At 38.3% G+C, this 26,224-nt stretch overlaps 1 protein-coding gene across 19 annotated transcripts in view; it reads left to right on the top strand.

Moving 5' to 3' along the window:
• LRRC28 (leucine rich repeat containing 28) overlaps window positions 1–26,224 on the top strand; it is a 136,688-nt gene that overhangs the window by 84,524 nt on the left and 25,940 nt on the right. For all 19 annotated transcript variants that reach the window (XR_010151816.1, XM_063795435.1, XM_063795438.1 and 16 more), the window contains 2 exons: window positions 16,216–16,318; window positions 25,171–25,346. Coding sequence is in view for 18 of the 19 variants with exons in the window: in XM_063795435.1 (XP_063651505.1) it covers window positions 16,216–16,318; window positions 25,171–25,346 (279 nt within the window). In the remaining variant the exon portion in view is untranslated. The remainder of the gene's footprint in view (window positions 1–16,215; window positions 16,319–25,170; window positions 25,347–26,224) is intronic.

Below are 26,224 nucleotides of genomic sequence, written 5' to 3' on the forward strand. Positions count from 1 at the left end.
TCACCCCCTCTGCTTGTAGTAAGTACCTAAACTTGTATTTACCACTTCCTAATGGAGATGGAAATGTGACCTACACCAGTGCCAACTCCCTTCCAAGTGATTGCCGGGATGTTGCAGTCAGTGCTGGCAATACATGAGGGAAGGCAAGGAGAGAAGGAAGGAGGGAGATAAAGGATGTGATGGTTTGATTTGTGTGGCATGAAATGCAACTTACTGGCATAACACCAGAGTTCAGAGTAAAGTTGCAAATTTCATTATAAGCAGCCTTTAACTTACTGTGGCTTGACTTTCAGACGTTACCAGAAACAGATTAGGTTGTTAAGTCTGGGGTCGCCTATACTACTATTCATAATGTTGTTGTTACTACAGACAATATATGTAAAAAGGAGTGTTTCCATGTGCAATAATGGTATTATGTATACTACTATGACTATTTGTAAGAATAATAATAGCTACCATTTATTGAGCACCGAGTCTTCGGCCAGGTACTCTGTTTAATTGCTGTACATATGCTCACTAATTTAGTTATTACAAAACCTTATGACAAAATCTATTATTATAAAAGTTATTGGCAACCTAATTTTATAGATAAGGAAATTGAGGCTCACAGAAGTTAAGTAACCTGCCAGAGTCACAGCTAGTAAGAGACAGAATTGAGTTTCAGACTTGTCTGATTCTAAACCTCCATTCTTGCCACATTGACATGCTGTCTCCATATTTCAGACATGGTCTCTCTACAGGGGGCCCTTATTTGGGAATAGGGCTGAACCATATTGAGCATCTTTTAGTTGTTGTGTGGCCATTTCCAGTGTCAAAGTTTGGCTCTGCCATTTTGGGCTCAAGATACTCCTATTGACACTCTCGTTGGCCTCATTCAATCTCTCTCTCTATTCACTTAGCAAGATGACCTGCTAGAGGCTAGTGCTTTCTCTCACCTACCCACTCCGTACGCCAACCGGGTGCTCCCGATTACTTGTTTCCATCTGGCCTAGCGTCAGTAGCTTCTGCATCAACAGAAATCTTATAAAAGCCTAGGCCTGAGACCTGTTATCTAGGTCTGTCTTGGTGCTAGTAGTAACTCTTCTTCCATTGCCCGGCCCCTGCAACTTTAGCAGAACTCCTGGTTCCTTAATTTGGAGGTGTGCTCCTAATAACTTGTTTTTCTCTTGTCTTGGTTATTCCATTACATATTCTTTGTCTCAGCTGTGAACCATTCATACAACTACTGGCTACATTGAGCCTGCCAGAGTCTGATCCACAGCCCTGTTCTCTTGTCTGATACTCAGATGTGCTCTTACCAGAATGCCATCTGGTTCTAGAGCCCTAGCTCTGCCTAGACTCCTGCATACAATTGAACTCCTTAAGTCGAATGACTTTTGTTTGCTGCAGCTGGTTTCTGTGCCCTTCACCTTTGCCTATTCTCCCTCCCTCAGTATAGCTCCTTAGCCCTGGCTCCTCATTCCGCTAGTCATTGGCCACTCATTCCTGCCTTTCTTTCAGCAGTGACAAAAGCTGAGTATGTGCCAAGGTGGCAGTGTTGTTGGGAGAATAGAGAGAAGCCATTCCCATAGGAAGCTGACCACTGTAATGTTTGGGGTCCTGGGGAGTGACGCTGTGTGTCATGCTGAATGCTTGCAGCAACAGAGGACCTGACTTGCAGTGGCTGGTGCAAGGTGATAGAAATGGTTGTTGGGTAGAGAACTCAGTGCTACATACACATAGCTAGGCTGCTCTTCTGCCTTGGCACTCTCAGTTATTTACTAGGGCATTTTCTGCATGCACCATGCTAATGGCCGGTGTGGCTAAGGAGGTGGGCATCTCTTCTTTGGTACACAATCTTCAGTGCTGAGTTGAATTATTACAGAGTAGCTTCTTCTGTCTCTAGGTTTCTTGTCACTCCAAAGCCTTGCCTCTGTGTCAGGAGCAGCTTTTGTTTGTGAATTTGTGAATGTGGTGTCAAAGAACTTTAGAGGCAAGAGGGTCTGCTCTGCACTTTGAGGAGGATGCCTTATGGCAGTTGAAGTAACCACAACTCCCAAGTCGGGCTGCGGATAGCCCAGGATAGAAAGCAGCTTCCACAAGGCTCTGGGCACCATCCTGGCTCACAAGGCTTACAGCCCTGGCAGAACATGGGCCTGTGAGTAGGTTTTACTTTACTTAAGAAAAGCATACAAGCAAGAGGATGATGATGATGATGAAGATTATCCAGTATAAAAGAAGCAGGCTACCTGAAGCAGTGCTCTGCCCTGGTCTAAAACTGCATTCTTTGAAAACAGCAGGAGGAAAGGATCAGGGAGCAAATGCAAGCCCCGGTGGCCTTGCTACATCTGGTATACTGGATATTCTTTGTAAGAAATGGAGGAGACAGCTGGAGAGCTCTGTGTGAGGTCACTCAAGGAAGGCTTCAGGAGACTGGAGACAGGATAATCCACGGAGATGAAGAAACTGAAGCTGACCAAAATAGCCACAGTCTCCTCAGTCTTGTCTTTCTGTTTCTGGGGGTATTTTTTGCCATCATGAAGATCGGTGTGGAAATTGAATTCAGTTCCGTGTTTAGGAAGAAAACAATTAAATTTATACACTTAAAACCTTTCCATGAACCGTTTTCTGAAAAACCAAAGCCATCTAATGCTAAGAACTATCTGGGAGAGAGTCAAACAAAGCATGCAGCCTCTGGCACTGCCTTTTTTTAGAGAACTGAACTGTTCTTAGAAACTTAGCAAATAGGGGTACCTCTTTACAGTAGTTTGGAAATACTCTGCACATACACACAGGCACACACTCACGTGTACCCCTAAGGTTTTCAAATATTAGAAGGCTCCTGTGTTCTAAGAGCCTTGATTCTATAAGCATAATACAGGAACTTAAAAGTTTTATGAAATGAATGCTGTGATATCGCTCCCTATGATGGGAGGTGGGAATCTTACTTTGGGGAGCCACTTAATGAATTCAATTTCTTGCCAAAGAAGTGTGACTTAGGAGAAAAGTTTTTAAGTGGCTTCTTAGAGAAATGTAAGATTATAGCCTCTTCAAAAGGTAACTGGAGACACCACCTGTAAGGATGACTTAAATCACTTATAATACTGTGTAACCCATTAACAGTCTTTGAGTATGTTTCCTTAAGTCACTTGTAATACTGTTGAAACCACTAAGACTCTTTGACTATGTTCTTCTTAAGATGAAAAGATGCACCGGAAGAAAAGGATGTTCCTATTATTACTATGCCATCACAACTGAATGACAGAAGATTCTACAGATAGAAGCTTTGTTCACAGTGGTGACTATCAGCAAGGAGGAGAGAAAGCAGTCACTTGAGCCTAGTGCTATGAAATTTAATAGAGGCCTCGAGACATGAATATTTGCTTTTGATTCAATACAGCTCTGTTAACTAAATAACTCAGAGAACTGCAACTCATTTCTTGGCTTCTGAAAGTGTAAGGAGATATAAAGAAAATGATTTTTTTCTCTAAGGCTTTTTAACCATGTGCTTCTGGTTTTCATTGCATAATTAATAAGTCCAATTATCCAGGCGTGTTTACAACTTATTCAGTGTTGAATAATAGATATAAGGATTGTGTTCCGTTCACAAATTGACTATGGAAGAGCATCCTTTAGTTAGCTCCCAGGAAATGCCACGTCAGCCACACTCAATGCCAGTAACTTCTGTAGTTTAAGAAAACAAGAAAACAAAAGTTGTATCCACTTTAGCGATGGAATTCTTATTCAATGTTAACTTAAAAAAAACAGTGATTGGGCTGGGAACCGTGGCTCACGCCTGTAATCCCAACACTTTGGGAGACTGAGGCGGGTGGATCACTTGAGGTCAGGAGTTCTAGACCAGCCTGGCCAAGATGGTGAAACCCTGTCTCTACTAAAAATACAAAAATTAGCTGGGTGTGGTGGCAGGCACTTGCAATCCCAGCTACTGGTGAGGCTGAGGCCCCAAAATCGCTTGAACCCGGGAGGTTGCAGTGAGCCGAGATCGCACCACTGCACTCCAGCCTGAGCAACAGAGTGAGAAAAAAAAAAAAGCGATTGAATTTGTAATCAGGAACGTTTAGCACAGGACATTGAGATTTACAGAACAGCTTGTGCATAAACCACCGTGTAGTAAGCCCAACAGCTAGTAGATAATAACTTTCTACTAGGGAAAATTAACTGGGTTTCTAAACCAGCCCCAGAATTATCTCTTGGAGATTCTAGTAGTGTTTATTTTCTTGGGAAGAGTTATTCTGTGTGTCAAGGACTTGTGCTACATAATGAAATGATGTTTGAAAAATATCAAATATAAATAGATTTTTAAAAATAAATGTACCTCTGCATTAACCTCAAATTGTTTATAGAAGAATTTTAGTGGACAAGCAAGCACGTGAGTGCAGAGAGTCATGTTTTAGCGTGATTCTACCACTCCTCCAGATCACACACTGTGACTTTGATAAGGGTATAAAGCTGGCCCTTTATCACATAACAGGAGAACATTCCAGTCTTTTGTAGTGGTAGTACACTTGTATTTGTTTGTAGGAATTGGATGCCTTACGTAGAAAAAACATATAGCAAGTAATGGTGCAGTTTTAGAAACTAGCTCCTAGGCATTTTCAAAGCACATGCTGAAATCCCTTCTCTTTTTGTAAATGGCATATAAAAGGCACAAATCTGTTAACTGTACTTGTTTTTTCTATTGCCTCTTGTTCCTACTTTCTCTGTATTTGCTTAGAAAGTCAGGAAAAGAATTGCTGTTTACTATTTTTTAATAAAAAAGTCCACACAGTAAAACTATTTAAACTTCAATCAAGTATTGAAACGAGTTGGAAACCAGTTAATAATTTCCTAATCTCAGACTTGGAGATGAGTGTAAACTGTACTGTACTGAACTGTGAATGTATTTCATCTGCAGTTTGAAGAACTATGGCCTTGATGTCATTATTTAATGGGACTAATTTGCAGAATTTGTGGCCTTAAGTAAATTTCAGTAAAGAACTTCATTCTAGTATGGACAAAAAGTCCCAGAAGTTGGAGTGAGTTCTGTGTTTGAGCAGAAGGTATGGAAGGTGTGATAGCTGCTTTCAAAAAGGGGGCCCAAACATGTGACAAAATGATGTTCTATAGTAATTGTTGGGCAGGTCTCTATCTAATGAAAACAGAGAAGAGAAAGTCTTGAAAACAAGGTTCAAAATCTAGTAGTGGGAAGAAATGAGAGAATTAGTCTGTTAACAAAAATCCATACAGATCTTGTTTCACAAGAAAAGTTAGAGCTCTGGAATGCAAATTTTGTCAAGGAAATGGATGTGCAATGCTTCTTTTTGAGCTCTGTCTTTTTGTAAGTATTTGTAACGAAAACTCTTCTTTATCCTTGTTCTGCTTACTCATCTGATCCTATTCTACTGTCTTTTTTTTTTTTTTTTTTTTTTTGAGATGGAGTCTCGCTCTGTCACCCAGGCTGGAGTGCAGTGGCGTGATCTGGGCTCACTACAACCTCCACCTCCCGGGTTCAAGTGATTCTCCTGCCTCAGCCTCCTGAGTAGCTGGGATTATAGGCGCACACTACCATGGCTGGCTAATTTTTGTATTTTTAATAGAGACGGGGATTTCACCGTGTTGGCCAGGCTGGTCTCGAACTCCTGACCTCAGGTGATCCACCTGGCTCAGCCTCCCAAAGTGCTGGGATTACAGGCGTGAGCCACCGCGCCCGGCCTGTTCTGCTGTCTTCTGACAGTGCTTTGTTTTTCTTTCATTGCATAAGGGTTTTGCTCTTGTGTTAGGTTTTCCTAGGAAGCTAACAGGATTATTTCATGTGGCTTCTGCAGCACCGGCCAGATGTTGACTTACTATGCTAATGTATGAAGAGAAAAGTGCACCTAGATTAGGTGAGCTTTAAATGAACAAATTTGTATTTTTCTCTAAGTTTTGGAGTAGGATTTAGGGGGTGGGACATGATTAATGTGAAGAAAGTGAGCCCTGTTCTCCCAAATATCAATTAAGAGAAAAAGAAATGTTCATTCTTAGGGCACAATGTGAAGTTTAGAAAAATAGCAGTATGAGGGCTAGCACCATGAGCAGAATGTTTACCAGGAGAGTTTTTTGTTGTTCTCATTCTAGAACTCACAGCTTTTTAAATAGTGACAAAAATGTGCAGTACTAGTGAAGTCTGGAAGATGTTATGAATTGACTTAAAAGCAAGAATCTGGAGTCTTCATCAGTCATAGCTTTCAGTAAAGTTCTTAAGTTCCAAACAAACCAGAAAAACAGGAACATAGTGCAGCTGAGCAAGCAGTTCAGGGCACAGTGCAGTGAAGACATTTTGCTCTTCATACAAGCAGCCATGGCAGTGTTGTATTTTCCAAGTCCATACTGGACAGTCAGCCTGTTTCCTTCTCTAGGATCTTCTCTGAAGGAATTCTTGGTATTTCTGCCATAAATCTGTAAATTAGAACTAGCTCACCAGTTTTCTAGACCTTTAAAGCAAGCAAAGAGAAACTTTGTTCCTCACTTATCTCTTTGGCAATGTCTGCTTCAAGACCCCACTCTGATACTACACCTGGATGCCTTGGGCAAGAACCAGCTCTCTCACCCTTAGCCCCCGGGGAATCCTGCTAGGTAGTACCACTCCCTGGCCTGCATGGGAGTGCCCTGCTTGTATCAGAATGATGTGTTGGGGGAGGCTGTCTAACTTCCGTCATGGTGAAACAGGCAGATGCGTCTTTCAATCCCAGCTCTACCACTTGATAGCTGTGGAATCTTGGACTTCGGAAGGTTATTGAAGTCTCAGTAAAAGAGAGCACGATTGTGAGAATAAGATCCATAAAACACGTATCACTTACAAATACCACATAAGCATACAGTCAATATGAACTGTTTTACTCTGTAACTAGACTGTAAGGAAGTGTAGGAACTGTGTGTCTTCATGTTTGGACCCCAAGCATTGGGCACAGTGCCCAGCCCATTCCTTGTGATCTCTTTGTTACCTGAAGTGTGCAAGAGAAATAGAGATGCTGCAGCATGAATATTTAAACCCACAGCAAAGGAAGCCTGCAGTCATTCAAATTCATTAAAATCTATTTATTTTAATTTAACAGTTGATGATCTACCATGTGTAAAGTTATCTTATTAAATTATAATTCACTGTGAAGTCTTATTTTGTAAAAGGTGAATAGAAAGGCAGTGACTTTGTAAGAGAGTTCATGGAGTCTGTGTGTTTGTGTGTATTTAAAGAAGCTAGCACTTAAAAATTTATTACTCTGAGAAAGTGGTTGAAGGGTTCTCTTTGTAAAAAGCATCATGTAGGTAATTTAAATTCATTTTAAGAATTATTTTGGAATACACTGTAAATTATTCTGAATTTATTACTAAGAAGCCCACATTTTATAGTATTTAAAGCATTGTAATTATGACTAATAATATCTCTGATTTATTGAACTATGATAATTGGTTTAACATTGATAGAGCATTCCAAATAATTTATTTTGATTGATTGCTTTGATGTTGTTGTTTCTTTTGCCCCATCATTTTGTTGATGAGAATATACCATTCACCTTTTGATAAAATAAATGAGTTTCATACTGGTCAGCATGAAGTAAACACAGATCCTGTTCTGTCCTCTCCTGTGCTGTCATTCCATGCTTGCTTTTACAGTATGGTTAAAAGGGCAGTAGCCTGAATACACAGGAGCTTTTTGTTCCATTTTCAGCCATGTGGACTGTGTATGCCAGAGCCTTGAGGTTATAAGCAAACAAACAAACAGAATTGGAGTTTGTGCAGGACTCCTAGATTTTGCTAATTTCTAAGTCAGAAACTTTGATCTGTGAGTTTGGAAGAAAAAAAGGAAATATTTTGGACACAATACAGTACTTTAAAAAGCCACATGAAAAAGTTCTTTGTGGCTGTAGCATCTGTATGACGGACAGCTTCCTTGCTTTATAGATTTTACGTACTGAGCAATTTTGCACAGGAACTTTAAAAATATTATTGCGTGATGTATCTATTGTAAGGTATCGGTGCATTAATATTAACTAAAGGAAGAAAACAAACCGCCCCAGTGGTTAGTACATGAGTGATCTCTTCCAAAGTTAATTATTGAGTGAAGGGTTTTTTGTCTTAAGAATATAAGAAACATCTCAAAGCCTTTTCATGAAGTACATGTTCGTATTTCAGCCTCATAATGATTACGAATGCCATTCCATTGTGCTTGGGGGTTTTTGCCAGCCGACTGCCTTCTGGCCAGGATCACGCTCTCAAGAGGCCATCACAGCGTCGCCTTTACAGCCTGTGACCTTGCCCGGCGCTGCGGTGTCCTGGCCTCCCCACCAGGCTGTGCTGTGCCAACTAAAACAGCAGAGCTGCCTGGTTCTCTTCATCATCCTGCTGGTTCTCTTCATCATCCCACACTGTTTTGTGATCTCCTCTTTGTATTCAGAAGCGGGAGGTAAAAGACTAAGATGTATCGAGTACCAATTATTTTGCCAGGAATAAAGCTGAGCACTATATACGTTGTTTAATCTTCATAACAGGTCTGTGAGAAAGGTACTCTTACCCCTTATTGCACTGGAGGAAGCAGGCTCAGAACATTTCATTTCCCTTCATGTCAGGAAGCAGTTAGTAAGTGAGGAAGCAGGATTCAGACTCAGTTCTGACTCCAGCACCCACTGCATTGTCTAATTTCAGTACTGCCATTCCCCACTCTATATCAGATTGTGTATTTGGAAAGTTTAAGTGTCTGTATTACATACTCATGTCCATGAGGCATTATGCTGGCTAATGTATAATACATCTGAACATAGCAGATACTGATTTTCTTTCCGCTTTAACATAAAATAGTCTATTTCATGGTGGGCATATATAAAAAATTACCTTCCTCAGAGTAGCCAGGAGGTGCAAACTGAATTATGTGGAATATTGAAAAGCTAAGACAAGATCTGAACCTAATAGCATTTTTAAATTATCAACTCATTTTTTCCTATAAAACTAACATAGGGAAAGAAGACTAAACTATGTAAGAAGTAGCAAGTGTCAGCTCTTATTTAACTGTATTGTATGATCTTTGCATGTCACCTCATTTAATTTGCATAAGCTCTTTTTGCAGTATAGAGAAAAGAGGTGCTTCCTCTGTCATGTCCCATTTTGTGCCCTTGGTTTGAGGGGATGAATCATTGTCTCTAGAGGCCGCTGCCTCCAACTCTTCTCTGTGCAATTAAAGTACAGAAAAGTGTTACTACCATTTGCTGCATGCCAAAGAGAATTCTCTCTTAATTGGCCGTCTTCTACTGTAGGCCGTACTTCCAAATATGTCACTTACTAATAATGAGAACAGTAACTGCCATATATTGGAGAAGGTTATGTGCCAAGAATGCTATTTGATAATTTTTAAACCTTCTTAGCAATTCTCACTAAACCTGAGGACAGCTTTATTTTCCCCATTATACAGATGAGGAAACTAAGCCGCACATTTAGTAAATAGAACAAGGATTCAAACCCTGGTTGTCGGACTCCAAGACTGTGCTTCTGCTCTCTTAACTAGTATGCCACACCCCTTACCATTGCATATACCCAGGTAAAGAGTATTTTCTGCTTTCTGTGAGCCCCCTAGGGGCTCTGAAAGACAAATCTGAGACCAGAGATCATTTGCATTTTATCAACGCAGTTTTATTTTGAAAAAATATTCCAAAGTGTTCTGTGTACCTTTGAAGTCTTCTATTTGTGGCTGTAGGACTTGTTGAGCACCTTTTCATCTACCTGTTGGCCTTTCATATATGTTCTTTGGAAAAATGTCTGTTTAGATGCTTTGTCCATATTTCAATCGATTGTTTTTCTTCTATTGAGTTGTAAGAGTTCTTTATGTATACCAGAGAAGTAGTGAAGAAATTTAAAATAGGAAATCTTAGTGCCATGTTGAGGCCTTTTTTATGCAAGTGGATTCTGGTATTTATAGTTTTCCCATCTATATTTTATAAATGTATTGCCTTTTATACCAATAGATATGTCCATGCATGTGTACTTAAGTTAACAGTATGCAATATTTTGGTAATTCTCTAGGCTGATGCTTAAAAAACATATTGTATGGTGATTTAAATATCACAATTTTTTAAAACATTCAGTGACCTTGCAACCGGTAAGATTGAGGGACCAGGTACTGTTACACCATTTAACATATGAGCAAACAGAAACTCTGCTCACATGCCTCGTAAGTGAATAGTCAGACACATGAGTCCTCTTATCCCCACAGTGTGCAAATTATTCTCTTCAGTGACTTACTTCTAGGTTAACGCCTCTCTTTTTATTTTTTTTTTAGCAGGGTCTCACTCTTTTGCCCAGGCTGGAGTGCAGTGGTGTAGTCATGGCTCACTGCAGCCTTGAAGTACTGGGCTCAAGTGATCCTCCTGCCTCAGCTTCCTGAGTAGGTGGGACTCTAGACATGGGCCACAATGCCCAGCTAATAGTCATTTGTTCATTCATTCATTCATTCATTCATTCATGTGTTTTGAGACAGGGTCTTGCTCTGTCACCCAGGCTAGCGTGCAGTGGTGCAGTTGTGGCTCAGTACAGCCTGGAACTCCTGGGCTCAAGTGATCTTTCTGCCTCAGCTTCCTGAGCAGCTGGAACTATAGGCATGTGCCACCACTCCCAGCTAATTGTTTTGTAGAGACAGAATCTTGCTGTTTCCCAAGCTGATCTTAAACTTCTGGCCTTAAGTGACTCTTGTTTACTTTTGTTTTATGATAAATTACATTTTAATACAATAGTTTAAGAAATAAAATTAATGCAGAGTAATCCGTGGTAAACAAAATAGCAAAAATTTGAATCAAGACAGGATCTGGCAATGCCGTGTTGAGACATTTGAAGCCTAAGGCAAAAGGAAAAATGTGCACTCCTGTGATTTTTTTCTAGAACATTAATTTTTTTAGGGCATTAAAGTACTTGAAAAAATATCAAAAACTGAAAGTAGATGTATTAAAACTTGACATTATTCTAAGTTTAAATATTTTGTTTATACTAAAGCCAGAATTCATTGTAAATTTACTTCTCTAGCTTTAATGGAAGCATACTCATCAAAAATATTTTCATTACAACCATTACCTATTAAAAAAATAAATAAAAACCTGTATGTGTGGTACACATTTTTCCTTTCCAAATTGCATGACCTCTGTTCAGTGTTATTTTCCATTGAAGAAGTTTGTGTGTATATATATATTTAAGTAAATTTTATTATGTATATTTCAGGTTTATAACACAATATTATGGGATACAAATAAATAGTAAAGTGGTTACTGTAGACAAACAAATGAACATATCTATCATCTCACAGTTTTTCATGACAAGAGCAGCTAAAAATTTATTTAACAAAATTCTGTAATACAGTACAAGTTTATTAACCATAGTCTTCATGTTGTACATTAGATCTCTGAACTTGTTCATCCTATATGTCTGCTATTTTCCATCCTTACCTTCTTCCCACATGATAACGCCTGTTTCAATCTCCTTGTGTACGTGAGCTCCCTTTTTTTTTTGTCTTTTTTTAGATGGAGTCTCCCTCTGTCACCCAGGCTGGAGTGCAGTGGTGCTATCTCGGCTCACTGCAAGCTCCGCCTCCCGGATTCACGCCCTTCTCTTGCCTCAGCCTCCCGAGTAGCTGGGACTACAGGTGCCCGCACCATGCCTGGCTAATTTTTTTGTATTTTTAGTAGAGACAGTTCCACCGTGTTAGCCAGGATGGTCTTGATCTCCTGACCTCGTGATCTGCCCGCCTTGGCCTCCCAAAGTGCTGGGATTACAGGCATGGAGCTCTTTTTAAAAAAATACTCTGTATATAAGTGAGATTGTGCAATATTTTTCTTTGTATGTCTGGCTTATTTCACTTAGTATAATGTCTTCCAGATTCATCCAGGTTTGGCATAAATCTCTTTCTTTTTTAAGGCTGAAAAATATTCCATTATGTATATATACCACATTTCTTTATCTAGTCATTCATCAGTGGGCATTTACATTGTTTCCATATCTTGGATATGGTGAATAATGCTGCAGTGAACATGGGAGTGCAGATGTCTTTATGAGGCGATGACTGTGTATCTCCTTTAGATATATACCCAGGAGAGGGATTGCTGAGTCATGTGGTAGTTCTATTTTTAATTTCTTTAGGAACCTCCATACTGTTTTCCATAATGGCTGCACCAATCTACAGTCCTACCAACACATACTAGGGTTCCCTCTTCTCCACACCCTCAGCAACATTTGTTATCTCTTATCTTTTTTATAATAGCCATCCTTATAGGTATGAGGTGATAATCTCATAGTGGTTTTAATTTGCATTTCCTTTATTAGTGATGTTGAGCACCTTTTCATCTACCTGTTGGCCTTTTGTATATGTTCTTTGGAAAAATGTCTGTTTAGATGCTTTGCCCATTATTTAATTGAGTTGTTTTTCTGCTATTAAGTTATGAGTTCTTTATAAATTTTGGATATTAACCTCTTATCAGTTATGTGGTTTGTAGTTATTTTTTTTCCCTGTCAGTAGGTTGCCTTTTCGTTTTGTTAATTGTTTTTTTTGCTGTGCAGAAGCTTTTTAATTTGATGTAGTCTCCTTTATTTTTGTTTTTGTAGCCTGAGCTTTTGGTGTGATATCGAAAAAATCATTGCCAAGTCCAATGTCAAGGAGCTTTTCTCCTATGTTTTATTCTAGGAGCTTTATGGTTTCAGGTCCTATATTTAGGTTTCTTGATCAATTTTGAGTTGATTTTTGTGTATTGTGTCAGATAAGGGTCCAATTTTATTCTTTTGCATGTGGAAATCCAGCGTTCCCGGCACCATCTATTCAAGACACTTTCTGTTCCCTGTTATGTCCTCTTGGTGCCCATTTATGTTTGGATTCATTTCTGGACTCTCTGTTCTGTTCCATTGGTCTAGGTTTCTGTTTTTATGCCAGCATCATAGTGTTTTGGTTACCATAGCTTTGTAAAATAATTTTAAATCAGGAAGTGAGATGCCTCCAGTTTTATTTTTCTGTCTCAGTATTGCTTTGGCTATTTGGGTTTTTTTTGTTGTTGTTGTTTTGTTTTTTTTTGTAGCTCCATATGAATTTTAGAAATTTTTTTCTACTTTTATGAAGAATGCCACTGGAATTTTGATAGACCTTATATTAAATCTGTATATTGCTTTGGGTAGTTTGGACAGTATTAATTCTTCCTATCCATGAACACTGGATATCTTTCCATTTATTTGTGTATTATTCATTTTCTCCCATCAGTTTTTTATAGTTTTCAGTGTACAAATCTTTTTACCTCCTTAGTTACATTTATTCCTAGATATTTTTTAAAAATACTATCACAAATGGGATTGTTTTCTTGATTTCTTTCTTTGGTAGGTTGTTATTTGTATATAGAAATGCTATGAATTTTATACGTTGAAATGTATCCTGTAGCTATAGCGAATTCATTTGTATGTTCTACTAGTTTTTTTTGTGGAATCTTTGGGGTTTCATCTCTGTTATTTTTTACATATTTTCAGCTCAATTAACACCACGGTTATTCTCTTCTGGAATCTGCACACTTTATAATTGTTTTTATCTTCTAGTCTTAGAGATCTTTTTTTGGTGTACTGGAGTAAAAATGGACTAAAAAGTTCATAAATGACACTGAGACAGCTGAATCACCATTTGAAAAAAGGAATTATTAGCTGTACTTTTTATGCCATATAAGAACAGACTCCAAATAAATTAGGACTCTATTTGTTAAAAAAAGGAAAAGAATAATGAAACCATGTAAACACTAGAAGAAAACATCGGTGAATTCTGCTTAAACTTGGATGTCACAGGGAAGAGGTTTTCTAACTACGACTCAAAATCTGGAGGCAATTTAAAAAAAGATAAATTGGAAGACTTTTCAGAATTTTGCATGACAAAAATACACCATCAGCTAAGTTAAATGATAGCTGACAAACTGAGAGAAAGTAGTCATAACATAAACCACAGACATGGAACCAATGTCCCTGATACGTAAAGGACTCTTAAAAAACAAGGGATGAAATACCAAAAACCTGATCAAAAAATGAGAAAAATATTTGAACAGGCAATTTACAAAATGTATATAAATGCCCCTCAGACATAGTTTTGAAATGTTCAAACTCATCAGTAGAAAAATGCAAGTTAAAACAATGTCAAGATACCTTTTCTTACCTATAAGGATGGCAAAAATTTAAAAACGTGATGTTTTGCTTCCTATGGGGAAGCAGATGCTCTCATACGTAGCTGGTGGGGGTGTAAATTGTTGTAACCCTTTTGAGGGAAATTGTGGTTCCTTTTTGTAACTGGGCAGGATGATTGTAATAAGACCAGCAGGAAGTAATGTTAACCCACCCTACCCTCTCCCACAGGAACTCTTTCTTACCTTAACTTTATATTACGCTCCTCCTGCTTTCTGGGACAAATTGTCCAGAACCCATTTGTGAAGCAAAAGACCTTCAACCAGCCTCTCTAATAGCAGTGATCGTATTGTATTACAGTTACTGTTTTTCCTGTTTCCACATCGGTTATGCTGTATTCATAGCTACATTTCCAAGGCCTAGCACAGTGCCTGAAGGTCCTTAATGGTTAAATGGGTTTTCTTTTGCAATGTAGATGAATCTAAAAACCTCCTGATTCAGCTGTCTGGGACTTTGACTTTCCTAAACTAAAGAAAGATGAGGAGGAGCTCTCCTTCAGCCTATCCTCTGCGTTTGTAAGCAGAACCCTAGAAAACCTTTCAAAGACTATGTTCTTTCTTTTTTTTCTCTCTCTCTCTTTTTAAAACTTTTAGTCAGGGTCTGGCTCTGTTGCACAAGCTGGATGCAGTGGAATGTTCTTGGCTCATTGCAGCCTCGACCTCCCAGGCTCAAACAATCCTTTCACCTCTCCCGAGCAGCTGGAACTAGAGACACATGCCACCACACCTGGCTAATTTTTTTGTATTTTTTTGGTAGAGATAGGGTTTCACCATGTGGCCCAGACTGGTCTTGAACTCGTGGGCTCTAGCAGTCCGCCTGTCTTCGCCTCCCAAGGTACCGGGATTACAGGCATAAGCACCACCACCCCCCACCCCTGCCATATTATGTTCTTTCTTAAGAGCAGATGGTTAGCAAGACTGCTCAGGACTCTGTTGTGTACCTCTATGACAATAAAGACAAATAGCCCTAGTCAGTGAGTGCTTAGGAGTGGAGAGGAGAGCTGGTCGGACATTCCTGGGCACATGGGAAGGGATGGCCTGGATATCTGAGAAGTGTCTCAACCACCTGTACTTGCTGGGAATCTCCATCCGTACTTTCAGCCTTATTTCCTCACTGGATCCTCTTCCATTCTTTGCCCTCTCACTGCCCTGCTACCTCTGGGAAATACCTGAATTCTGCCTCTTTCTGACATTCTTGTTACTGTTGTAGGCCCTTCTTTTGGGGCCCCCTTTCTCAACTTCCTCCCTTTCTAGGTTCATACCCACTCCAGCCCCTGCTCTCTGGCCCTTAAGTCTTGTCTATGCCACTGTCACACCTCACGGGACTGGGATTTGGGTTCTGCTTCACTTCTTCCTCATGAGGAAGTTCTGTCTATTCCTACATCTGCCTGGATCTTCAGACTCCTGCCTAGCCAGTGCCTGATCCCTAATCCTCCTCCATCCACCTTTGCCCATGGGAGGTGAGACACAGAAAATCTCTGTATAAGCTGTTAAAGAAAAAGTTATTCAGTGGCACTTGTTAAAGCATAGTAAGGAAGACTTTATTTGAGACCATCAGCCTAGGTACAATAACCGCTGCAACTGGGTCTTGTAGTTGGGGAAAGAGATTGGGCCAGCTCTGAATATAACGTGGGCAAGTAGGAATTTACAGCCAAGGAGCAAGGTGGTCAGTGGATGGAAAATTGCTCAGAGGAAACATCAGGAATAAGGAGACAATATGTAGTTCTGGGAAGAAAAGGGATGACTGACTTAGCAGAGTTCTTTGCTAAAACTGGATTTTACAGGGTCCACACGTGGACCTAGAAGAAGGTTTAGGAACCTGACTAAAGTTTGGCCAAGCAAAGAATCTGTATCAAGGGGCAGAACTAGGCTTGTTTAGGCTGACCCATAACTTACTTTATGTAACACTTTTTATGGTTTTCTTCCAGAGTAGAAATTTTCGAATATTTCTAATACTATGTATTAAATTTTATATTTCACATTATAATGGTGCCTGTATATAGGAATTACAGCACTTTTCTTTCTAATCCAGATTTAGGTCGATCTCGAGAACTACAATATGTATATGTGGATAACAACATTCACCTGAAAGGCTTGCCATCTTATCTGTACAATAAAGTCATCGGGTGCAGTGGGTAAGGCCGATTTCACATTTTGAACTAAAAAATAGATTAACTACTTTTGGTACTTCTGTTCAATTTTGTCTTTGCCCTTGATGATATGCTAAACCTGGTATCCTTAGAAACTAAGGATATTGGGCAGGCAGTTTGGAATATTGCACATTGGGTTCAGTCAGTAAGTTATTATTTTCTAGTCTAAAGAAAAATGAATCCATGTATACCTTTTTTATTACAGAAAGAAACACCTTTATTTCCCCCCACACACCCCAGCTTTATTGAGGTAGAGTTGACAAATAAAATTGTAATTATTTAAATTGTACACGTGATGGTTTGATGTACATACCACACGTACCGTTATAAACTCAGTGGTGCTAGTCACAGAAAGTAGAGGAATCAGCATTAATTTAGAAGGTTTTCTTTCACTGAAGCCCATTGCAATGACAGTTTTACTGCAGTGACAGTCCTAGTGTCTAGGATTTTACCAGTTGGAAATATTTAGAACTCAACATTTGAGATAGTCCCTCAAAATAAATCATGATTCTAGCAACCAAAACAGATATTTCAGTTAATGGGCTTTTATTTTCAGAGCAGCAATAATCTTTTCTTTTTAGTCAGGCTTTTAGAAAGATGGCTTCATCTTCTCCTTCTACAACGCTGGCACAGAACCACCCTAAAGTGTTTCCCTGAGTGGCCAAGGATTAAGATGGGGCCACTCAACCACCAGGACCCACTTGTGACTGACCTTCCCTTCCCCACTTCAGCAGCCAAGTGAACACCCCGGGGGCGACCTAATCAGCATGTTTGACTCTCCCCTTCTAGTCCCCATCATCCTGCATGACTTGGCCCATGCTATGAGTAGTTCTGGCAAGAAAAGGGATGACAATAAGTGTATACATAGAAGACAGCCGTTCCCCCCGTTGGTATAGCATAACTCCAGGGGCAGTCCTAGGAGTAGTGGCCTTCTTTTAGGAAAACTTATGCAGCTGTCTTGGGAAAGCCCAAGATGAGTTCAGTGCCTATACAGGCTGATGAACTCCAAGCTGAGAGATGTATTCTGGAACCTTCTGTGAAGCGAAGATAATAGAATAGGTGTTTTTAGCTCAGTGATTTTTCTACAGCTGATTATGTCACAGCTGTGGTACTATGTAGTCATTAATCCTAATGAGTTCTTAAAGGATCATTAATACAGCCTAATTCTTCCAGGTGGCAAATAAAGTGCCTGCAATCACCATGGTACATAGAACGATGCAAGCAAGCTCCAAAGCTGAAGGCACTTTTTCCCACACCAAAACCTTCAGAGACCACACTGAAATGCGATCTGCATCTCTGCCACAATTAAGGAGTAGCTTTTGTTTAAGAAAAAGTGCCTTATACTTTGTCGTTTAGATATAGATGTTATTGACTACTAGAAAGTTCTGTTTGTGCTAAGTAGAGAGAGATTTTTAAATCTTTGACTTGGTGTCTGGTAGCAGTGGTAGTGAATTTGATGAGAACTCCAAATCTTTTTAAAAAAACAAAACACTAGGGGAAAATACACAAATTATTAGATAGTAGTCTACTTTTTTATTATTAAACTTTTGTTATAGTAATAGAGAAATAAAATTATTAACAGGATAGTATCAAACAACCAGTTTTCTAATAGTAGTATTGAGGTAATAAGCAGTCCTACTTACAAATGGCCTATAATCTAAAGGCATTTTTAGCCTGTTGGTTTAAATCAAAACTCGAAATGCTTTCTTCATCGAAACAGCTCTGGCCACTATATTCCTAAGCAAACTCATTAAAGAGTCATTTGACCTATTTTGCACCCCCAAAATTATAATAATACTTCTATGGCAAAATGTGCTCAGAATTTTAATAGATGATAACTACTGAAGCTTTGACAACAAGCATTAAGAGTCTTCTTTCTTCTGCCTCTTTTATCTGTTGGATATGTGAAAAGGGACTTCCCAGTTCCAGTTCAAAGTAGTGTTGCTTAGTGCCTCAGCCTAAAGGAAAGGAGGGGGAAGGGGTAGTAGCACAAGGGCCTGGGGGAAATCTAGTAAAAGGACATACGTGTGTTTAAAGCCTAGAAAGTGCCCTTCTTGATTCAGAACACGAATTTTGGTCCAGTTGTTCCTTCAGTGAACATTTATTGAGCAACTACTCTGTTTGGTCACTGTATGAGATAATGGCTGTACAGTGATGAGCTAAGTGATGCAGTACCTGCCCGCATGGACCTTCTGATCTAGCCAGGGAGTCAAGAAAACCCTAAATAATTTAACAAACTTGGTACTAGTTCTCTTTAAGGAGGTAATATTTAATCTGAGACCTGAAAGATCAACTCCCTTCGTTCTTCACTGCTATCATATGTTGCATCTGACCTAGATGTAGGCTTGGGATATAAGAACAGTTTCTGCTGTGCTGTACAAGCTCTGAAACAATTACAGTACCCTTTTCAGATTGAGGGTCTAAGAATTAGAGCAACAACTGAGCAAAATGAACACAGCTTTAGGTACTTGTGGGACAATATAAGAAAAGTCTGAGATACATACGTATTTATCTCAGATTCACATCTCAGAGGGAGAATAGAGAGAGAATGGGGTATAAAACTTATAACTAGGTATAAAAACAGCAAATAACAAATGTAGCAGTTTTAAGAAATCTCAGAAGTCTCATAAAATTCTTTCGTATTCATGGAAATGCAAACAAAGTTAGCTTCTTCTTATTCTATGTTTATTTGTCAAATAATTTGTGAACATTAGCAAATCAGCACAGTGCTAGAAATTGTGGGAAAAACCAAGATAGTTTAAATGTTTATCTTGACATGCAAAAATAACTGTAATACAAATAATAAATACCCTAAGAGAGGTAGAGTGATGGAAATGTATAGCATGGAACTGTGTTTTATAGCCTAGCTTCAAAGCCACACACTGTTGTTTCTGTTATATCCTGTTGATTACACAGGTCAACCCTATTCACAGTAGGAGGTGACTACATGGAGAGTGACCACTAGGAGCGAGGACCATTGGGGGCCCACTTGGAGACTGGCTGCCACAGCTTCATGGCATCTATACTATTTGCTAGCCTCATGGAAAAGAATGATCTTTATTTTTTCTGGGTTTTTCTTGTTATTACAGGAGTAAATGTCCTCAGTCTTCTACATTGTAGCCAGAAAGAGAGGTTCATCCCATGTTAGAATTTTAGAGAATGGTAATTGGCACATATACTTACTGAGGAGAACTTAATGGTAAAAGTAATCCTCTACAGGATGTTTTCTCCAATTGTTTAATTATGTAAGAAAAAAAAAAACCAAGCCACTACTTTGCTTTTTATTGTGTAAATAAGCAATTATGGCTGGATTTGTGTCCAAATTGGTTAAATACTATTCTAATGGTTTATTAATATAACCACTGAGAGTAACAGAGTTGTTTGTATGAGAAATGTATTCTGAGTTAAGCCAGTATACTAAAAGTATCCATTTTTATGTAGGGGCTGCCTGCCCCCAGTATCGGATACCTGAAACCCACTTCCGTGGAGCAGGACCAAAGTGGCCTGGCTGCAGATGAAAGTACTCAAGTGTGATTGAAATTGTCATTTAAGAGACCGAGTTTGCAGTTTGACGCCCATGAAGTTAGTTGTTGTTAAAACAAAAATATTAATTACGTTTAAGTGTTAGCGGAATATAAGAGAACCCAGGGTCTCTACAATATAACTTTCACAATATCTAGGAAACGTTCCAAAATTACAAGACATGTAAAGAATCAGGAAAATGTGACCCATTCTCAAGAAGAAAGATGACCAGCAGAGACTCCAACTTGAGATGACCCAGATTGTTGAAGTGACAGAGATTTCAAAGCAACTGTTACAATTGTTCTCAATGAAATAATGAATGAAAAGGCCAGAAAAATAGAGACTAAAAAAAAGGAAATTCTAGAATTGAAAACAGTGTCTGAAGTAAAAAATTAACTTGATGGACTTCATGGCAGAATGGTTGGAACAGAGGAAATGTCACTGAACTGGAGATAGATCAGTAGAAATGATCCAATCTGAAGGACACATAGAAAAGACATTGAAAACAAAAATGAACACAGCATCAGGGACCTGCTAGCCAATATAAAAGAATCTTATGCATGTATAATTGGCATCCTAGAAGGAAAATAGGGAGAGAATGGGTAACGTCAGTAACAAACATGTTTGAAGAAATAATGTTTAAAAATTTCCCAAATTTGATGAGAAACAAATTTACATTTTCAAGAAGCATAGCAAATCCTAAGCAGTATAAATTCAAAGAAAACCATGCGTAGGCAAAGCTGATGAATACAAAAGATAAAAAGAAAATTTTGAAAGCAACTAGAGAAATAACATTACATACAAAGGAGTAATTCAAAAAGATTGTTAATTTCTCATCAGAAACTTTGAAGTCCAGAAAACAATGCAACTACATTTTATAAGTGCTAAAGAAAAAAGTCAACTCAGAATTATATAAATACATTCTCAGAACAAAACTTAGCCTTAAGTAGCTCTGCCAAGATGACAGACTCTTTGTCCAAGCCAAGGTTTATTCTTTCTAGGTGACATAGTTTCTTCCCATCTCCATATCCACTTCTCCCCTTTCCTTTTACTTTTAAGCTGAAGAAAAACTTTTTTGCTAAAAAGGAGAAGGATAAATCTGTAGTAGTTCCCACAAAAATGCACATGTAGATGACACAGCATACTTTCTGAAGGAGAAAAGATCATTATTTGGGTACTATCAAAAGTCATACAGCTCTCACTCCCCTCTCAGTCTATTATATATTAATAGACTCACTATAATAGGCCCAGCTCTGATCTTCAGTATGTTCCTCACAAATGTATATGCTCATATGTACCAAATACACAATTTTTATGGAGGCACAATTTGTAGTAGCTCCACACTACAAACAGCCCAAATGTCCATCATTACTGCACAGCAATGAAAATTAATAAACTCCAGTACACAAAGCAACATGGATGAATTCCAGAAGTATAATGTTGACAAAAGAAACCAGGCACAGCAACCTTCATGCTGTTCAAAAAGGCCAAACCAGACTATAGTGTTAGAATTTGGAATAGTGCTTCCCTTTGGGGTATGGGTTTTGCTTAGCAGTGGGACCCAAGCTGGTCTTCTGAGGTTCTTGTTCTTGACCTTGGTGGTGATTAGTGTGTTCATCTTGTGAAAATCACAGAGCAATTGTGACTTGTGTACTTTTCTATATGATTATATTTTTAAATAATGTTTTAAATATTTTAAAGTTTACCTTAAAATATCGATAATTTATTCAACATTATATTAAAGAAAAACAATTATATTGGTATGTTAAGAGAAACTTTTGATGATTTTGTATGATTTCTGCTTTTGATGAATTCTGTAGCCACATATAATAATAATTTTTATATTAAATGATGATGTATTCAAACTATGGCCATTAAAATCAGGAATAAGAGAGGAGTGAGGGCCCACTGTCACCACTGCCATCTGTCTAATGCAATAAGATGGAAAAAAAAGGAAATAGACATTATAAATACTGGGAAAAAAAGAACCAGAAAGACCTTTATAGGTGATATGCTTGAATACCTAGAAAACTCAAGATATGCTACCAAAAAAAATCTTTCAGACACATAAAAGAATTTAGTAAGGTGGCTAAATATAAGATAGCATACAAAGATTAGCAGCTTTTCTTTATGTCTTGGTAAATTAGAAATCAAAGTTAGGGGGAAAATGTCATTTATATTTGTACCACACATTTAAATATACAGTAATAAATATCACAAGAAAGGAACAGAATCTATGTGAAGAAAATTGTGAAATTTTTATTAAAGGATAGGATATAAAGCACTAGGTGGATAGTACAGAGATACCATGTTTGCAAATAAGGAAATTTATGATCAAATTACCTGTCTTAACCTAGAAATCGATGTTAATTCTAATACAAATCTCTGGAAGGCTTTAGGGAAATAGAGATAAAATAATTGTAAAGTTCAAATTGAATGGTAACTGAGAATTGCAAGAAAAAAATTGAACAATAATAGTTAGGGCAGATTTGTCAAATGATAGAATCTTCTATAAAGTATTGTAATCACAACAATATAGAACTGACACAGAATTAAACTGATACATCACTGAAACAGACTAAAGACTCCAGAAAGCAATGCCAGTGTATTTGGGAACTTAATAGGATAAAAAGAACAGTTCAATTCAGAGGTAAATCATAGTGTTGTTTAATAATGCTACCCGTATTATTTTTCCATTTGGAAAAAAAAAGCTATGTCCTATTTTATATTATATAACCAAGTAAGACAAATAGATAAAACATCTACACGTAAAGGCCAGGTGCGGTGGTTCATACCTGTAATCCCAGCACTTTGGGAAGCCGAGGCAGGCCAATCACTTGAGGTCAGAAGTTCAAGACCAGCCTGACCAACATGGTGAAACCCCGTCTCTACTACAAATACAAACTAACCGGACGTGGTGGCGGGTGCCTGTAATCCTAGCTACTCAGGAGGCTGAGGCAGGTGAATCACTTGAACCCGGGAGGCAGAGGTTGCAATGAGTTGAGATCACAGACTGTACTCCAGCCTAGGTGACAGAGCAAGGCTCTGTCTTAAAAAACAAAAAAAATCACATGTAAAAATAAAATAAACATACTGGAAGAAACTTTAGGATAATATATGCACAGTCTTCAAATCAGGGTAACCCTCTTAAGAAATTCAGAAGAATGTAGATACCATGAAGGAAATAAGTGGATAGATGTCACATCAGAAAAGAATGCTGACAAAGAGAACCATATGCAAAGTTAAAAGACAAAAACATTTTTGTCGATAAATATTTCAGTGCATATGACAAAGGATTGTTATTGCCAATATGGAAGTTCCTACAAATTGATATATTTTAATTTAATAGAAAATGAGATAAGGGATGGACGTGGTCAGTATACAGAAGAAGAAATATAAATGGCCAGCAAGCCTAACAAAAGGTGATCAAACTCATTAGTAACCAAGGAGGCATTTCCGTTAATCAGCCTAGCAAAAACTAAAATGACCAATAACATCCAGTTCTGATGATGGTGTGGGGAAATGGATGCTTTCTTACCAATCTTTTTGGAAAGATCTCAGGCATTTAAAATGTTCATTTTTCATGGCCAGTGGTCTCAGTTTGGGAATTTTACTATAATAAAAACATCTGTGCATTGGAATGTATGTAAGATTTATTGTGATGTTGTATGTGTAGTAGGAGGGAAAACATTGAAACCAGGATAAACATAATGAATAAGTTAATAAACTGTGGTTCAGCCATAGTATGGAATATTACAAAAGAAATTCTCTAAATCTATCTTGATTGGCATAAAAGATTATGTGAACAAAATCGCATTTCAGAATTATTTGCTTTAGGAACTAACAGAGAAAGCCACTGGCTTCTTACCCATGGTGATATTCCATACCTCTTCTGTTTATCTCAGGCTCTCATTTTCAAGACCCTAAAGACTTCCCCATTTCTGTTTCCTTCTGTATTTGGGTTCTCTTTACCTCTTTGCCACTTATCAGTCCCTTTCCTGTCTACCATACTGTGGTCAGATATTTGGTAAAAAACAAAACAAAATAAAGAAAAAAAACCACACCTAACAGTCTTCCCCGTGAATTAAAACCATCTAACTTCAGCTAATATTCCTGGCCTCCTTCCCCTGCCCATCCATACCCTGCATCCCTGTTTCCAGCACTGTTGAAACCAAGACGTAGCCATATTCTTTCAGGCTTCTGTACTGCTGCACATGCTGTTCCCTCTGCTTGGAATGCTCATAACACATTTCCATTTATTCCAGGTGAGTTGAACATTAAGTCAGATATTGTCTTATCTTTAAAATCTCCCCTAATTCCCTGGACAGAGTCAGTCAACCCTTCTTTGCCCCCACATTAGAATAATTGTAATGATTTTCTCCCAAAGGAAGGGTTCATTCTTGTTTTTCTTAATTTAAGTATCTTAACTGACTGGCATATAGTAAGTGCTCTGGAAATGTTTTCTGATGGAGAGAAGGAACAAATGAAGAAACTTTAAAAAAATAAATGAATCAAGGGCTTCTGGCTTCCAGTCCTGTCCCCTAAGCTTCATTGCTTGTATCTGGTCAAGGTTAGTGATATTATTTCATGTTGTCTTCAGAGCCAAGGTTTGTTGGCCAGCTGTTTGTCATTAGACAAGAAAAGTATTGAGGCTCTTAGGTTACCCAATGGTTTCACACAAGAAATAGAATGAGATTGGATTTGTGAGTTTCAGTAACACTGCAGCGTTAGGAATGAGGACGTCTCTGCCTTCTGGTTATGAGTGGCTGCAGGGAATAGGGCATGACTTGGCTTATTGAGTATGCCAAGAATATTTTCCCCACAAGTTTATGGAAGGATCCAATAAAGTTATCCTCTGCCATTTAAAATCTATTTGCTTTGTGGGTTTAAGTTTTTCTATACAAAAATTCTATTAAACCAAGATGCTGATACTCAACAAAGTACTCTTTTTTTTTCTTTTTAATTTTGAGAGTTTCAGAAAAACACGTACTTGGACAGGGTAATAAAATTGGGAAAAGTAAAATTTACAAAGCAAATTGTGTACGGCCTAAGAAGGAAAGTTCCTTTAAAGTTCATCCTTGCTGGAAGTGACTGGGCCTCAGCAATGATTTAGCTGAGTTCCAACTGATGAGTTTAGATTGCTGGGCCAGGTTTTATGAAGGAACCCGGGATAGCATCTGTTCACTTTGAAAAGAATTCTGGCAATTCAGCAGTGTCATAAATTTTCAACTGTATATTTTGATTAACACATTTTATTGGCACCCATATTCTTTTCCTTATTGCTAATAATACTGTGAATGTGTGTCTTTCTGCAGCTGTGGTGCTCCCATTCAAGTTTCCGAGGTGAAGCTGCTTTCCTTTTCATCAGGGCAGCGAACCGTTTTCCTCCCAGCTGAGGTGAAGGCCATAGGGACGGAGCATGATCACGTCCTCCCTCTGCAGGAATTGGCCATGAGAAGGCTGTATCATACCTACCACAGCTTGCTGAAAGGTACGTGGGACTTCTGGTTTTCTTATTTGTCTGTCTCATTTAGTGAACATTGTGCTTTGTGCACCTGTTTTGGCGTTCATCTTTAAAAAAAAAAATTATTGTGGTAAAATACACATAACACGAAAGTAACCATTTTATCCATCTTTAAGTATACAGTTCAGTGGCATTAAGTCCATTCACATTGTTGTGCAACAGGATTTTTCTAATAAGAAAAATAGTTTTGATATTTTATTAACACTGATCACTTTAGCACCCTCTACAGGCACAGAGAAGCATTCTTAAAAAACGTGGTTGTCAGTTGCAAAGCACAGTGCTTAAAAGTTCAAGTTTCAAGTAAGGAACTTGGTGTTTGGGAATGTGTATTTGGTTGAAGTAAAAGGCTGGCAGTAGGGGAAATTTGGAAAGATCTTGTCCTTAAAGTTGGATACGTCAATAGAGCAGGTTTTTGCCTTGCCGCCTCCTCGCATCTCAGCAATATGTAGACTTAAAGGAGGTAGAAGTACTGGGAGCCGTTGGCAGTGCTGTCGCAGCGTGCCAGCTAAAATTTGGAAAGGATTTGGCAGTGCACAGATTTGATAGGTATTGTGGGTGTATGTCTGAAATGCTTTAAGACAGCGCTAGGCAATATTAATATGAAAAATACATTTCAGGTGTTTTTAAAACTGTGAAATGTTTCGTCTTTACTTAAAAAAGAGTCCATACAAAAACATCTCACATTAACCTTCCAGAAATGCCTAGTGCAAAGTTAAGTTGGTTTTAAAAGCTAAACAGAAAATTATAGTTGTTCACCAATCAGTAAATTCCATTTTTCTAAGTGTTATTGATGAGTCTGGACAGATATAAAAGGTAAAAAGATGATTTGTATCTCCTTCCCAAAG

Source organism: Pan troglodytes, chromosome 16 (genome assembly GCF_028858775.2).
Source record: "Pan troglodytes isolate AG18354 chromosome 16, NHGRI_mPanTro3-v2.0_pri, whole genome shotgun sequence".
Classification (NCBI taxonomy): domain Eukaryota; kingdom Metazoa; phylum Chordata; class Mammalia; order Primates; family Hominidae; genus Pan; species Pan troglodytes.